Source organism: Cynoglossus semilaevis, chromosome 8 (assembly GCF_000523025.1).
Source record: "Cynoglossus semilaevis isolate Cse_v1.0 chromosome 8, Cse_v1.0, whole genome shotgun sequence".
Classification (NCBI taxonomy): domain Eukaryota; kingdom Metazoa; phylum Chordata; class Actinopteri; order Pleuronectiformes; family Cynoglossidae; genus Cynoglossus; species Cynoglossus semilaevis.
This window is the reverse complement of record NC_024314.1, coordinates 5,862,033-5,878,603: the sequence shown is the minus strand read 5'-3', so window position 1 is coordinate 5,878,603 and position 16,571 is coordinate 5,862,033. Positions and strand designations below refer to the sequence as shown.

The 16,571-nt window shown below is 39.6% G+C and overlaps 3 protein-coding genes and 1 long non-coding RNA gene across 9 annotated transcripts in view; 2 read left to right on the top strand and 2 right to left on the bottom strand.

Annotated features, from left to right (window-relative positions):
• polr3e (polymerase (RNA) III (DNA directed) polypeptide E) overlaps window positions 1-4,879 on the top strand; it is a 13,005-nt gene extending 8,126 nt beyond the window's left edge. Inside the window, exons 19-24 of one of the 2 annotated variants that reach the window (XM_025057607.1) lie at window positions 126-203; window positions 553-675; window positions 762-2,376; window positions 3,481-3,566; window positions 3,709-3,794; window positions 4,739-4,879. In XM_025057607.1, the coding sequence (XP_024913375.1) occupies window positions 126-203; window positions 553-675; window positions 762-818 (258 nt within the window). In that variant the 3' untranslated portion in view covers window positions 819-2,376; window positions 3,481-3,566; window positions 3,709-3,794; window positions 4,739-4,879. Of the gene's footprint in view, window positions 1-125; window positions 204-552; window positions 676-761; window positions 2,377-3,480; window positions 3,567-3,708; window positions 3,906-4,738 lie in introns of those variants that run through there. The other variant, XM_008314284.3, reaches the window with a different exon arrangement.
• LOC107988871 (uncharacterized) lies at window positions 4,046-5,419 on the bottom strand. The gene is made up of 3 exons (XR_001760387.2): window positions 5,087-5,419; window positions 4,901-4,993; window positions 4,046-4,809 (listed from the first exon to the last, which is right to left on the bottom strand). It is a non-coding gene; the product is annotated as an uncharacterized LOC107988871 (long non-coding RNA).
• Window positions 5,420-8,434: 3,015 nt separating this feature from the next.
• Window positions 8,435-16,529, bottom strand: LOC103381763 (cerebellar degeneration-related protein 2-like). The gene is made up of 6 exons (XM_008314279.3): window positions 15,964-16,529; window positions 15,182-15,294; window positions 13,258-13,406; window positions 13,005-13,172; window positions 11,244-11,463; window positions 8,435-10,467 (listed from the first exon to the last, which is right to left on the bottom strand). Exons 1-6 carry the CDS (start codon window positions 16,043-16,045, stop codon window positions 9,847-9,849), a joined length of 1,353 nt encoding a protein of 450 aa, XP_008312501.1. The 5' UTR covers window positions 16,046-16,529; the 3' UTR covers window positions 8,435-9,846.
• The window catches only part of LOC103381764 (neurotrypsin-like), a 31,459-nt gene continuing 30,149 nt past the window's right edge, over window positions 15,262-16,571 (top strand). For all 5 annotated transcript variants that reach the window (XM_025057603.1, XM_025057602.1, XM_025057604.1 and 2 more), the window contains exon 1: window positions 15,262-15,400. The gene's annotated coding sequence lies outside the window, so the exon portion shown is untranslated. The remainder of the gene's footprint in view (window positions 15,401-16,571) is intronic.

Here is a 16,571-nt window from a genome sequence, read left to right as displayed (position 1 = left end):
TATTCTGCAGCATTAGTGTGCAGCTGCACAGGTAGAAATGTCAAATTAATTGTCTTATTTGCTTTGTCTGTGTTAATAAACTGTAAGATTCATTGTTGTTTTCTTCTCTCTTTTTTTCACTTCAGTTTCCTTCCCAGAGCACACTGGCCCTCGATGAACAGAAGGTGTTTGGTTTGTGGGAAACTGGAGATGACTTTGATCAAGTAGGTTTTTCTTTGCCTCACAAATAATCGTCAAATACTTTTTGCTCCTGTAAAACCTGCTTGCTGACAACAAAACAACATGACATTATTGCATTCTTTTTCAGACAAAAGAAATGATATTTCAAAGTATATTTAGACCATCCTCTGTTTGATTACACTGTAAATACCTCAGAGAGTCTGCAGCATTCTTGAGATTTTTTCAGGGGATCATAAAGTTGATCTTTTATTTATTTTTTATTAAATACATGGTATTCATAGTCCATTATACAAGAAAATTAAAGTCAGAAACATTCATTATTTTACTCAAAATATACCATTTTGAAGTGTGGTAATTGTCACTTTCTCGCAGCACCGTCGACTGCTGTACGACGTGTTCACCAGAAACTACAGGATAAAGAGAAACTTGATTCAAGCCAGACTGACACAGGAGCTTGGAGACGCCCCTAAAGCTGACATTGACAGGCTGCTCAAGGTAAAACTATTTTTGTTCATTTTTTTTTTCATTCATTGTTGATTTTTTTAATGGTCTTATTAGGTGGTAAACTCTCCTTTGTTCAGGAATGCTGTATCTGCCATGCAGGGATGTGGTACTTGAAGGGAACAGTACAGTCCTGACGTCGACTTGCTGCCCCTGGTGGCCACCGTTAGCCAAACAAATCCCCTCCGGACTGTCCAGTGGGAAGGCAGTGGGACAGATGAGAGCCATCACAGCTTGTCCTGCTCTGAGGGCGGGGGACTGACTGACTGAAAGTTGTCAGCCACCTGCTCTGCTCAGATCATTAAGCTTAATTAAAGCACTTCAGACTTTAACATAAGCTGTGAAATGTCACAAACGTTTGGAACATAAAATAATAATATTTAAAAGCAAAAATATGAAGAAGTGACCACACAGACAGTTCATCAGTTCCTGTTTGGCTTTCAGACCTAATGCTAATCCTAATGCTCCTAAAGTATTTTTGAATTTTACTTTTACCAGCTCAAGATGATGTTTACTTTGGAAGCAGTCATGGCTTTCATTTAACTTCATTTGTATATTGCCAGTAAACCTGTTTTACTTCATCATCAAAGTTATTATTGGTAAAATCTGTTAGTTCTTTAACCGCTGCTTTCACTCCTTTATTTTGGATATTCAACCTGTTATTGAACAGATGAGCTGTAGAGATGGTTAAATACAATTATGAATCAACAAACATGTAACCAGAAGAAATAAAACAATATCACTTAGTGTTTTGCAATAAATGATGGACAAACTACCTTAGGAAATGTCTGTCTGTTTTAATTGAAACTTAAAAATGGGATTTAAAAAGCAGGTTGAAAGGTGGGTGTGAGGTTTGACTTTCCTGGTTAAATGTATTTCGTTTGAGATGGATTACTTTTGTTAGAGAAGCTGTGGTGCATGGTTTAGAGAAGAACCACTAAAAACTGCATTTTGGAATAAAATTATGTTGACGGTTTATGAAATGGTTTTCTTTATACAAACTTCTCAATAAGTCAATGGTGATACATCGCTTGCGGGGAAATGTATTAATTTGCCCCCAAGGATTGTTAGGATTGTTCATTGACTATAAACTCTGACTGATGTGACGTCACAGCGCGCAACAATGTATCGGCACATTAAAACAAAAATGACTGGGAAGTAGAAGACAAATACACGGTGTTGTCAAGTCTTGACTAGTTAGTGGAAAGAATATAATAAAAAAATGCCGATAATTTATTTTATCAAGATGCATGTTTGATTGAAGATCTAAATGTTATTAAGAAACTTCTCATATGTTCTTTAATTCTGTTTTTATTTAAATTTTTATTTGTACACTGATCTATAAGTTCTTTAACATTAACGATGAAATTTACGTCATTTCCTCTACCTGGTTTGCGCATGCGTATCAAAGGTTTTAAAGTTATAACGCAAACAAACATTTGGTCGTCGTCGAGTTTTTGCGGACGTAACGAGGGGAAAAATCACTTTTTACCAAACTTTTTACGTTTAAACTACATAATGAAGCAGTTTTGTGTGATGTTCAATGTCATTTTATGGACAGTAGTTCGTTAGTATTTTTTTCGATAAACTTTTTTTGACGGCAAGTTAACCTGCTAGCATGTGTTTAGTTCTGCAGTCCAGCGTTATCATCTCTGTGTACAGTCCTGAAAAGACAAAGGTTTGAAAAACCGAAAGGTAAGAATTACATTACAATGATTTTCTGTTTTCTGTTATACATTATTCAGTTTGTTCAATTGTACAGTCTGCTTTTCGTTCGGGTTAAATGACATTTCTTCTGAGTTAACTGTACTGATACCACAACATTGTTGCTTTTTTGGTAATGTCGTCAGTCAGCCATTGTATTTCTTTTCGCACACATCTACAAATTATTTCTGCATTAACGATAATCTACATTACGGGACCTTTAAATTTACGCCATTTTCTTTCGATAGTTTGCGCATGCGTAGCAATAGAGACTTTAAATTAAACCGTAAATATTGCTCTGGTTTATCAAACATTTAGTAGTACGGTATTTTATTCACGTTCAATAACAAAGTCACACATGGTGGCATATCTTGGAGGATACAAATGTATTCTTGGATTACTTTGTGGTCTTTTGCATTTTCCAAGAAAGTCACATTATTTATGTATACATGTCATCATAAAATGTCAATTTTTAATATGGCACAATATGATGATTTGAGGCACTTTCATATCAAGTGATTTTGATGATTTGTGGCACATCTAAACCACGCTACCTCACCCTAATAGCAATAATGGCCTGTTTTAATGTTGGTGATGGGATAAAAGCGGCTCAGTTTCGTTGTATCCCCGTGGTACAATGACAATAAAGACCATACAAAAAGTATCTTATTTTTCTTAGAAAATGCCATTGGCTGTTCATTTGTGTTTATACTTATATTTAAATTTTTACATTTGATTTTTTGTTATTTGAGTGTTTTTATATTTTTTGCCTGTTTACACCTTGAGTCAGAGAGAACTGTAATTGATTTTTTTTGTTCTTTATGTATGGCATATTCCAATAAAGTTGATTTGCCTTCACAATTTAAGGTAAAAACTTGCATTTTGAAGGTGTTATTCAGATTTGTTTTTCACTACAAAAGATTTAGTGTTGTTTTACTGCACTCCTGCTATGGGGGAGTGTGAGCCTCTATAATAAAAAAAATATATACCAGTTTTTGTTTGTGTTTTTGTTTCAAGTGAACATATTTGCATTGACATAAACAGAGCAAAGCAAACAAAGGTTTGATGAGTGACTCTGTTCTTGTGTTCTGGCAGTGGGTGAGCCAAACAACACTGAAGCATGGCAGTGGTACTACAGTGTGGTTGGGGACAAGCTATGGTGGATACCTGGTGGCAAACAGGTAAATGGAACCACATACTTTGTCCATTTGCCCTTGATGTAACTATATTTGGATTAAATGACTAAGAACCTACACTGACAGCTTTTGATTGTGTTATTCCAGCCATTCCATTCATTGCATGCTATTGTCATTGTCTTAACAGGTGGAGAGGACTTGTGAACACAGCATCTGGCCAGGTAGAGTGAAGGAGCAACTTTATTTGAGGCAGATCACTTGTTTGCTGGACTTGTGAGTATTTTACTGAAACTTTTTGGCAACAGGGTCACTTTTTGGCCCTTGCACTTTCATTGTTGTCTGTATTTGATTGTTGTAAACCTAGAATAAAGAAAGTTGTTGGTATATTGTGTATGCTGCATTTATTTCCAGAAATTAGGCAAAAAATAGTCAAAGTCAAGGGTATGGTTAAAGAAAGAGAACATTTTTTTATTTTTTTTTTTTTTTTTTTTTTTTTTTCTCCCTTTTGGGGACCATTTAGCTTTCCTGCAACTTCCTCCTCACAGGCTATCCTCACTGGCCAAAAAGTTACACATAAAGGTTGCTTACTGGCAGGGCCTAAAAGGAGTCCACAACATCATGTTAAACTCTCAATAACAAAAGCATTAATCTACCAAGAAACTCCACCTGATGGGGAACATGTGGATATTTCTCAACATAAAAAGGCTGCAGTTTCAACAAAATGCTAAAACTCTTTAGCATGATCATTTACTGAAACTGCACACACAATGCAATCAAATATTCTTGGATACAACTGTTGATCAAAGGCAACATATACTAACAGATTGCTTTCCATTCTGAAAAAGTAAATTTGCCTTAAAACAAACCAATGACCTATTTTGTGCTTACAATTTAAAAAAACTCCCAAAAATGAAGAAAAATGCATTGTCATTGATCAAATACAAATAGGTTTTAAAGGTATATAGGTATTAAAACAGCAATGTCAATTTCATGGTTACAGTTCAGTAAGACAGGCATTGAAACAGTCGTGTAAACGAAGCCTAGGAGCAACCTTCATTTTCTACTTAACATTAAACTTCTGATTTATTCAATAAACTTTATACACTTCTAAAACTGTTTGCATCAATCTTGTCTGTATTGAATTTGTCCAGTTGGTGTCACTACTTTGTCAATACCTGTGAAAGGCGTTAAATCATTTCTTTTCATACCTTTAACAGTGAGGATCAATCGGCTCCATACTGAAGGACCACTGCGCTCGGCTGGTACATCTCCATTACTTGGTCATGATCTAAACCCAAGACGCACATTTTAAAAACGTGTGCACAGAGAAGTTGGGGGGGAAATAAAACCAAATCGCACTCACAGTAAAACACACCTACCGACTTAAAGACGGCTTCGTACGACTCATAGTCGATACCATCTCTGAGAGGGTAATTCACTGCGTAGTATTTACTCTTTCCAGTCCCGGTGTCCTGTAAACATTTCACAACACTCTGTAAATGCTGTCCAAAAGTTTCATTTCCGCTGACAAAAAACAAAAAACCGTGACATGTTTATTTTCTTACTTGAGCAGCTTAAGGCCAGGACGATGTCGTTCACGTAACAGAAACCAGATGCTTCGGACTTCTTGGCGTCGTGGAGTCCACCGGCCCAGGTGATGGCGATATGGGTCTGCTGCTACACCTGAAAAGATTGACTTCATCAATGTCATACGAGCGCACGCGCACACACACGCTTAAAAAAAATGAAAAAGTGTAAATTCGTACCCTCGAAGACCTGCCGTCTCCTTCGTGGCTCATTGTTACAATGCACTACAAAGTGCAAGCAACACTTTGAAGGAAACGTTCCCACACAACAAGCCGCTTGGCTAAAATTGCAACACCCAAAATGTTTGGCCCACTAAAACCAAACGGTCTTCATGCAAACACAAAAACAGCTGAACACACTAGTTCTTCTTTTTCTTTCGGCTTTGTCCCTTTTTCAGGGGTTGCCACAGCAAATCATTGATTTCCATCTCTCCCTGTTCTCTGTATCTTCTACTCTGACTCCAACTACCTGCATGTCCTCCCTCACTGCATCCATATATCTCCTCTTTGGCCTTCCTCTCTTTCTCCTACCTGGTAGCTCCATCTCTAACATTCTTCTACCAATGTATCCACTGTCCCTCCTCTGCACATGTCCAAACCATCTCAATCTGGCTTCTCTAGCTTTTTCTCCAAACCTTCCTGTCTGTGTTGTCCCTCTAATGACCTCATTCCTGACCCTGTCCATTCTTGTCACTCCTAAAGAGAATCTTAGCATCTTTAACTCTGCCACCTCCAGCTCCTCCTCCTGTCTTCTGCCTATTGCTACTGTCTCTAAACCATACATCATGGCTGGTCTCACCACTGTCCTGTAAACCTTTCCCTTCACCTTAGCTGACACTCTTCTGCCACCGATCACTCCTGACACTTTTCTCCAGCTGTTCCATCCTGCCTGTACTCTATTCTTCACCTCTCTTCCACAGTCTCCGCTGCTCTGAACAGTTGATCCTAAGTACCTAAACTCCTGCACCTTCACCACCTCTGCTCCTTGTAGCCTCACTATTTCACTGTTCTGCCTTTCGTTTACACACATGTACTCTGTCTTGCTGCGACTGACCTTCATTCCTCTTCTTTCTAGTGCAAACCTCCACCTCTCTAGGTTCTCTTCTAGCTGCTGCCTACTCTCACTACAGATCACAATGTCATCTGCAAACATCATAGTCCATGGGGACTCCTGTCTGACCTCATCTGTCAATCTGTCCATCACCACAGCAAACAAGAAGGGGCTCAGGGCCGATCCTTGATGTAGTCCCACCTCCACTTTGAAGTCTTCTGTCCTCCCAACAGCGCACCTCACTACTGTTGTACTATTCTCATACATGTCCTGCACCAAACTAACATACTTCTCTGCCACTCCTGACTTCCTCATACAAAACCACAATTCCTCCCTTGGCACTTTGTCATATGCCTTTTCTAGATCTACAAATACACAATGCAGCTCCTTCTGACCTTCCCTGTACTTCTCCATCAACATCCTCAAGGCAAATATTGCATCTGTGGTACTCTTCCTAGGCATGAAACCATACTGTTGTTCACAAATCTCCACTTCCTGCCTCAACCTAGCTTCAACTACTCGTTCCCAAATCTTCATTGTATGGCTCATCAACTTTATCCCTCTGTAGTTGTTACAACTCTGTGCATCACCCTTCTTATGAATTGGCACCAGAACACTTTTTCTCCACTCATCAGGCATCTTGCCAGTCTCTAAAATTCTGTTAAACAAACCAGTCAGGAAATTTACTGCCACTTCTCCTAAACACTTCCATACTTCCACTGGTATGTCATCAGGACCAACTGACTTTCCACTCTTCATCCTCTTCAGGGCTTTTCTAACTTCATCCTTTCTAACCTGATCTACCTTCTTCCTACTAGTCTCTGGCTCCTCGTTTCTACTTTCCCTTTCATTTTCCTCATTTAACAACTCCTCAAAGTATTCCTTCCATCTTCTCAGCACACTTTCCTCACTTGTGATCACATTCCCCTCTCTGTCCTTAATCAACCTCACCTGCTGCACATCCTTCCCAGCTTGATTTCTCTGTCTCGCCAATCTATACAACTCCTTTTCTCCTTCCTTTGTTTCCAAACTCTCATACAACTCCTCATATGCCTTTTGTTTGGCCTTGGCCACTTCCCTCTTCACCTCCCTTGTCCTCTCTTTGTACTCCAGTCTGTTCTCTTCTGTTCTGTCACTGTCCCATCTCTTCTTCGCTAATCTCTTTCTCTGCACACTCTCCTGGATCTCCTCATTCCACCACCAGGTCTCTTTGTCCTCCTTTCTCTGCCCAGAGGACATACCTAGCACCTTCCTACCTGTCTCCCTCATCACTGCAGCTGTAGTCTCCCAATCATCTGGGAATATCTCAACACTACCCAGAACTGCCCTTACTTCCTTCCTGAAGTCTTCACAACATGTCTCTTTCCTTAGTTTCCACCACTTGATCTTCTGCTCTGTCTTCACTCTCTTCCTTTTTGTCACCTCCATCGTCATTTTACACACTACCATCCGATGTTGTTTGGCTACACTCTCACCTGCCACCACCTTACAGTCTCTAATCTCCCTCAGATTACATCTTCTACATAGAATATAATCTATCTGTGTGGACCTGCCTCCACTCTTGTAAGTCACCCTATGTTCCTCTTTCTTTTGGAAATATGTGTTTACCACAGCCATTTCCATTCTCTTTGCAAAATCTACCACTGCCTGTCCTTCTACGTTTCTCTCCCTAACACCAAACCTGCCTATCACTTCCTCATCTCCTCTGTTCCCTTCCCCTACATGACCATTTAGGTCTGCTCCAATCACCACTCTCTCTCTCCTGGGGATACTCTCTACCATCCAATCTAGCTCCTTCCAGAACTTCTCCTTTTCTTCCAACTCACAGCCCACCTGTGGGGCATAACCACTAACAACATTAATCATCTCTCCTTCTACTTCTACCTTCACACACATCAACCTGTCTGACTCTCTTTTCACCTCTACCACATTTCTTACATATTCTTCCTTTAGGATCACCCCTACTCCATTTCTCTTCCCATCTGAACCATGATAAAACAGTTTGACGGTCTTCATGCACAAGAGGCCAAATAACAAAGCGCTATCTCGTACAATTCAATAAGACGCTGACTGAAACGATGCGTGCAGTCAGAACTAGTTTGAATGTCCAAACCGTGCGCCTCAAACAAGCTACTGTTTTGCACGCTAACCTCCTGCCCCACTCGGCGGGTCAGCAGCGTGTAGATGGTTTTGTCACATTTATCACACTTGTATAATGTTGCAGTTAACTAATTTTAAAAGGAAAATGGAGTCAACAGGAATAACCCAAAATTTGCTCTCTCTGCTTGTTTCACGTTTTATGGCTCAAAGCAATAGCAGTGACAATGAGGTCCAAACAGGAAACAGGAAAAAACTTACAGAAGTAACTGAAAAATTAGTACATAGCACACAAGATACATTTTAGAGAAATATAAAGTGACATAGAAGCAAAAGCTAATGTGTGTTTCTAAAGTGCATCTTAACTTTACTCAAACAGATGACTGCAAATTATCTGCTCAGTTATTAGACATGAAGAAATATTCCAAAGTTTTTTTTTTACACAGGAGCTGCAAAGACAAGCCTATAACCCTGTCATAAAAACATTCAGTCTTTTAGCACAACATACAATAATTTTCATTTCTGAGAAACATAATTGCTACAAGAGACTATTATATTTTCTTTGCAATAACTCCTTTCATGAACATTAGAGTCAATTGTGGGTTTTTTTTTTACAAGCGCAGGCTAAACTGTTTCCAATTTCCCACAGAGAGAGAGAGGAAGAGTTCACATTACAAAACAGGTAAAGAAAATACAGTAATTACAGCTATAGCACTTAATCCCTAATGATGTTACCAATAACTATATTTTTTTGCTTTCAGTGTTTGTCAATTTTAGAAACATTACAAATATTCACTTGTTTAAACACTAAATTACTTGTTTCTTGGGTTGTTTTTATTTTACTCAGAGCACCAAGATGAATATAAGCGTTGCAGCCTCTCAAAGAGTTTATGCTTGTTTTCCACCACAGGAAATGCACAAGGGTCCTCAGACTTTACCAGGAGCCATCTTTGATTCCAGAACAAGGTGACTTCCTTTTTGCCTGTAATAGTACCACTGATTTATTCTCCATATCTTACAGGAACTATCCTGAACTTGAACGTGAATTTAACACCCATGACTATAGGGCAAGTCAAAGTAATTTCTAAATATGATGAAAGCAATTTGTCCTTCTAGGGTTAAAGATGTGACACTGTCAATTTTTTTTAGTATTACAAGTCGAGCTCATCGACTCATTAAAGACTACAACTTTTTGATTGGCTGGAATTTTGAAACTGGTTGCAAATACTTCAAATTGTTATTGCTTGCTCTATTTTCTTCTCAGGAAATTGGATATTAAATTAAACCTTTGTTAAATCTAAAGTACACTACCAGACTACTGCAACATTCAGTGTGTTACAGATGTCAAATATATCAGAGGAGGATGGATAACAGAGGAAAGGGTTCTCCAGGCGCTTGTTGTAAACACATAGCTGTGTGCAAAGTGAGGTAGAGTGACTGCACAGTAGAGACGGTGGCGGTGTGAGGCACTGGTGTTTTAGTGCAAAAGGAGCCACATCTGAGAAATAAACTGGTGTTTGGATTCCTGTTTCTGTATCACTCCTCATTTATTGTCAATCCGGGCTAAAGGTAGCGGCCGGAAGCCGACAATTTAGCAACCAGACATGTTCAGCACACCGGCAGCCGACGGCCCCCCTCTGTTTTCAATCAGGTCCTCTTTGGTTTTCTGAATACGTGAGAAAATTTCTCTAAAAAGCTCTTTGTACTCTGGTTGGTGAAAGTCTTCCTCAAATTCCTGCATGTGTGTAAGGGCAGAACACACACTGCTGAGGGACAGAGTCTGAACTGATTTATGGCTCTGACCGTCCTCTTCTCCCTCCTGCAGCTCTGGTTGGCAGCGCCGCAGCAGCTCATCGTACTTCACCTGCAAGGCACTGTACTGGGCGTCCACTTCACTGAGCAGCGAGATGCCACGGTACTTCACCACTTCGGCCCGGCGTATACAGGAGCATTCATGGTCACAGATCCTGTCACTGAAGCCGGGCATTTGTGTGGTCTTCATCAGCCTTTCACTGCCCCAACGTTTCAGCTCAGCAGGGCTTTTAGCTACAGCTGCTACGCCTTCAGCCTCATCTTCCTCCTCTGGCTGAAGAAGCATGGAGTTTGACAGAAAGCTGTGAAATGCATTAGGCGTGGAGGATCTCGTAGAGGACTCAGATTTCCAAAGCTGACGAAGTTCTTCAGCCTCTCGCTCCAGCTCAAGTATTCGGGCCTGATGACCACAACAGACATGATTTATGCATCATAACAGGTAAACCTCTTTAAATTTTTGTTTATGTTTAAACAAAAATGGGCAAATTCTAGGTTAGAAAATAGTCTCACAGGAGATCCAAGAAACAGGAAAAGCCTAAAGACAAAAGCAGTTTTAAGTCTGAATCTCTGAGAAATAAAATTGCAAAATCTGTCAAAGAAATTTTGTTGCATAGTAAAACTTGGCAAAGTTGTGTTCAAAATAACACGTGCAGGAGAGGGTACAAAAAAAACAAAACATCAATTGTCGTAAAGAGAAAATAGAGAAACAATTGGTGGACTGTTAAAAGTAAGATTGTTCTTTGGCTCAAAGGGCAGCAGGAAGTTTGCAGACGAACCCAAACACTGAATTCAGGACACAGTTCACTCAGAAGACAGTAAAGCATGCTGGTGTTAGGCATCATGATATCACATGGGGCTGTTTTTCTTACTATGGTGTCGGGCCTATTTACCGCATACAAGGGATCATGGATCAGTTTGCATATATCAAAATACCTGACGAGGTCGTGTTGCCTTCTGACAAGGAGGAAATGCAACGCAATGTGCAGTGTTCCCATTGTGGGGAAATATATAAATATAATAAGGATTTTGGCCTTTACTCATGTTTTTAAACGTACTGCTATTACTTTGAACACAACTATCTCCAAATACAAACAGTTTTAACACATTATTTTGATGTATTTTACATTCTCCATATTAACATGCACAAACACAACTGAGAGAAACTTTTTGACATACCCGACACCCGTCAAGCCCTGCTAGCTTCTGTTCAAGCGCTGCGTTTTCCCTGGCAAGAAGCTCAGCCTCTCGCTCCACTTCTTCTCTCTGGGCACGCTCACCGGCAAACTGAATCTGGAGGGAGTGGAGTGATTGTTGCAGCGACGCCTGCTCCTGCTCACGCCACAACACACTGGCTGTCTTCAGGTTGTCTGAAGGTTCATCAGGATTAGCGTCACACCTGTGAACATACATGGACACTAACGAATTATACTCTTTAATTTGTGATGAACAATCACAGTGGAAGCTTTAAACAGCAGTGTTCTGATGTTTTACACAGCACTTATCACTTCTGGAACCTGTAACTAACTTTTATTAATTTGGTTCCTGTGCTCAAAGAAAAAGCTGAGAAAAACAAGGTTACTACATTATGACTGTTGTGATAAAAAAAAAAACAGATAGAAAGCCTTAAAAATGATATGGGGTATTAATATTTTATATGTGGCATTGAAACAGAGAATAGTGATGTTCAAGTGAAAAGGATAAATGTTGGGTGAAAGTATTTTGCAGAATAACTGTTCCTTTGTAACAGTTGTGCATTCTTTTACCAATTTCTTGCAAGGCAGTGTTAAATATCACTGCAGACATGATTGAAAAGCCTGATGAAGCTTGCTAGAAACGAAAGAAAATACCCCATTTTCATTTTATATAAAACAGCATTAACATCACACCATATGGCAAATTAAGGCACTAATAGAGCAAAAATGATAAAAAAAGTAAATTCTGATACTAAATAAAAATATATATATATATAAATAAATAAATATATATATTTGGAAAGTCAAGAGTCTCAACAACACAAAAATATATTTTTCAGCTTTAAATGTCAACAACCCATGTAATGAGTATTTTTATCTCCCCCACTAATAAAGTTAAATCTTTGAAACAGAAATGATGCAACAGCAGAGAGAGAGAGAGAGGAAGGGGACGGGGGAGGGAGATATCAGAACAGACATGGTGACTGAGATCAGCTGATGACTCAATAAGAGACATGTTTGTGTCAGTTACACCCCCACCTCCATCTGAGACTTTGACCCCTTTCCTTCCAACCTTATCCGGTGTGCTGCACTCTGAGTTCATGGCTGACCTGCCTCAGCTTTATCAGGATGATTCCATCCACCTGACCTGGATGTTTGGATGGAGCTCCTCTAACAAGATTACGTAAACCAAACTCACACTGTAGGTAAACTTGTCTTTGGTCTGACCCTCATCTAAGTGGACACAGCATGACAGCAGTGAGCCTCTGTGATTTAACATGGCTGATGGTCAGTGAAGGATTAGCTCACATCAAAGAAGGCTAAAGATAGGAGGGGCTTACGGTTTCCCTTTTTGTGTCAAAGTTTTACTCATGCCACTCTAAGTGTTTTCAGCCTCAGGGTCAGCACAGTTAGCAGATTTTTAAAAAGGGAAAACAACTTGTCAGTTATCATCCAAACTGTTTTTTGTGTTCGTTTTTTTAAAATCAATAATAATAAATGCTGCTTGGCTTAGCTTCTAAGTTTGTTTATCTAGTACAAATGCTAAGCCTTCTGGTGAGGTGGAATAAATAAATGTCTAACTAGTTAAACCAGCCATCATTTATTTGTCGTTCTGTTTTTTCACCCAGGAGTAAGTAAGGAGATCTACTGCTGTGTCAACACAGAGACATTAACCAGTTACCCTCAGGTACAACTGTAGTTTGACTTCACTGGTCAATGTCCAAGAGCTGTAGCATCACCTCACCTCTGTGTGCTCTGCAGCTCTTTCAGGCAAGACACGCTCTGACTGCTGCGGGTGGAGCTTCTGTCTCTGTGTTGAGGTTTCGGAGGCAGACGGCTGAGCCTCAGCTCCTCCACCTGATGTTGCAGCTCCTCCACCTGCGTCTGCAGCAGATCTACTATCTCCATCAGCCTGCAAAAAAAATGCAAAACAATATTCTGCTAATGACTCCTGTAAGACACAAAGTCTTGTTTCATGTTTTTTTCTTTCTGTTTACCCCTCAATCTTCTGCTGGGCCGCCCTGTTATCCTGAGCCAGTTTGAGGTTGTTGTGTTCCAGTTCTCTGGCCGACACGTCCAGCTGTTCGTACACCTTGGCATGCTGATCATTGACTTCTCTGAGGAGATCCACCTGCTTTGTCAGGTACTGGACGATGGACAAACAGGACGAGACAGTGCAGATAAAGTCAGTTGACATTTAAAAAGCAGATCCTGCTTAGTTGTAAATATAAGAGCTGCCTTCATTTCAGAAATGTGTACTCAGTTTGTTTGTTTGTGTGTGTTTTATGGTGAATTGTGCCCTTTTTGGTTGGATTTTGGTCCATTCTGAGATAATTTTAAGGTGCAATTTGGTTAATCTTAGCAAAACTTGTCAGAGAGCAGTGCTAATACCCTAGGCGACCAGAACTGCACCTTAAAACTATTCTTGTGAGGATAAAAGAGGACAACACCAAACATCCATTTTTTTTTAATACTTGACAGATTTATTTTTGCCATTTTATTGACTTTCATTGTCTGCAGCTTTAGTTTTTTTCTTTATCTACATTGTATTATTTACAATTACAATAAACACCTAGTCTGCTTATCTCCAAATGCTTAAAAAGCGAGTCCTTCGAAGAGCCATCACTTTACTAACACTTAATCTTATCAGCTGGAACACAGTGAACCTACAGTGATATAATCTGTCCTCTGAAAACTACCAGACTGAACAAAACATGAAAGACGAGCTCAATGTCTAACTACAGTCCATGGAGACAGCAGAGACAGTGAGGAACATGTGTGTGTGAGTGAGAGAGTGTGCTCTGTCAGAGTTTCAGAGTTCACTTTACTGTAAGGACGATGACTGACAGCAGCGCAGCTCATGAGCTCCATTCACATCTGTGACGTCAAAAGTATTGGTGCAGACCTTACAGAGATTCATTGCTGTGTGTCCGCAGTGACATGTAAGGAGGTTTTTACTGCTCCACACACACACAGTCAACCCTGAGGCCACTTAAGGAAATTAAAACTGGGTTTCAGGAATCTGGAAACACTTTGTGAAATTTTAGTACGTAATAAGAGGACATAAAAATGTGATCCAGCATGTTTGAATATGAACTGAAGATGAGGGACAGGGAGACCTGACGAAGGAGCTACAGAGGCATGAACAGCTGATTTCAGTTCGGATGTGCACTAGTCTGTTTACAGACTAAAACCTGGCATCGTGCTTTGTGATAAAGCTACACTTTTGAGAGTGGCCCTTTATTGTGGGCAGCCTCAGACACACCTGTGCAATAATCATAATGTCTAATCAGCATCTTGATATGCCACAACTGTGAGGTGGGTGGATGAAATGTTCACTGACACAGATTTAGACAGATATCTGAGAGAAATAGGCCTTTTGTCTACATAGAAAAAGATTTTAGATCTTTGAGTTCATCTCATGAAAAATGGAAGCAAAAAAAACCCCATTGCATTTATATTTTTGCTCAGTGTAGTTTGGCTAATTTTAAGATATGATCTGATGATGTTTCTTTTATTCTAGGCTATTCATAATTTTGTTAATATTTATCTTTTGTGGGTATTTTTATGTATGTTGTGTTATAATTATGAAAAATGTTAAATATGAGTAGTCTATGGTCTATTGGTCTATGGTCTAAGAATATGTTTTCTATTTTAATTATTAGCAAGAATTCAATCATTTATTGGCATCTTGAAAGTAGTAGGCAGTTGTTTTCCATACCTATCTTATCATTAGTCCAATGTTCATTGTCATATAATTAGTAAATACTTTTGAAATAACATGCTTTCAATTTTTATGTTAGGTATTGAAGCCTAGCTGTTCGTGTTCCGCTCAGATTTAAACCAGTGTCATCAATAATAAGGTAAGCACATACTGTTTACATTCAAGTTGCACAAAGATGTTGCGAGACATTAAATGACCTCAATCTCCTGCAGCTGCTCGTGGTTGGTGGAGATCATCTGCTGCAGCCCCTGCTCCAGCTCCCTGTTCCTCTCCAGCAGAGTCTTCCCCAGTTCAGCTGCCAGTTGCAAATCTGCAGGAGAAACACACATGGTGTTTACAACTGTATACAGTCAGTTCTACAGTTGAGATGTTGGAGGGAGACATTCAGACCTTGACGCATACAATTCATTCTAAAGGTAAAAAATATACATATATATATATATAATTTTCAAGGGCAACTCACTGCAAGTACTGGTTCACTAGCTGAACATTAGCTGTTAGTCTGCAGCCATAAAAGCAGTACAAAATATCCACAGTTCATTTTTATGGCTTATTTGCACAGCAAGGACAACTTGACATCTGAGTGCCTAGGCTTATTTCAATAGTCTTTTTTTTTTAATTGCGACTGTTTCAGATTGTGTAAATGCTCATGTGACAAAGGCCAAGAACAGGAAACCGAAATTTGAAAAAAATGATGCAATGGGTTGTCAGAGTTAACAGAATTTTGTTCTTCCTTTCGACGCATGTGTGTTCTGCAGACCATGTTCTGCAGACTGAAGCTTTGTTCTGCAGCCTCGCCTGAACATCAGCTCTGATAAATAAATATGAGCATTAAAATTACAGTCTCTGACACAATAACCCGCTGTGTCTCAGGAAATCAGTAGATGAATGAATTAATCCAACTCGGTTAATTTGTCCATTTAAATTCAAAATCAACAATGGTCTTAAAAAAAACAAAGAGGCTGATTGGAAACAGTACCATGTTCCAGGTCCTGCTTGTCGTACCACGGTTCTTCCTCCTTGATCTCAAATTCCTCCTCCACAATCATGTCTCTCAGCATCTTAACGCAACAACCAATTCACGCGCGCACACTAGATGTTACACGTGTGTTAACGAAAGAAACGTGCTCTGACGCACAAAACCCAGTTTCCAGAGCTAGGTCCAGATTGACGCGTCCTTCTCGCCCACCGCCGGCACCGGTGTGTTCTCATTAACGAGTGATCACAGCTGAAGAAGCTCAGCTGCCACGAGAGGGCACTTCCTGCTGTTGGTTTAGAAATAAAAGTAACGACTGTGCTCACCGTGCTACCGTGGAAATGAACAAAGCCAAAGATTTGGAACAAAGGAAGCAAGCGCAAAAAATGATAATATTTAACCACAAATTCACATAGTGCCAGAGGGGCGTAAAGTAGTGAGTTAATTAAAGAACGTCATTATGTTCTGTATAAGGCTTTCTTTTGAATTTACAGGTTGACATGGTTACGAGTATTACTCATGTACAAATGGAGGATTTGTGCACAAGTAGCTAAAGCGATTAGCTCCGTCACAATGACTGAAAACATTGACTAAAAATCCCATGGTTTTAT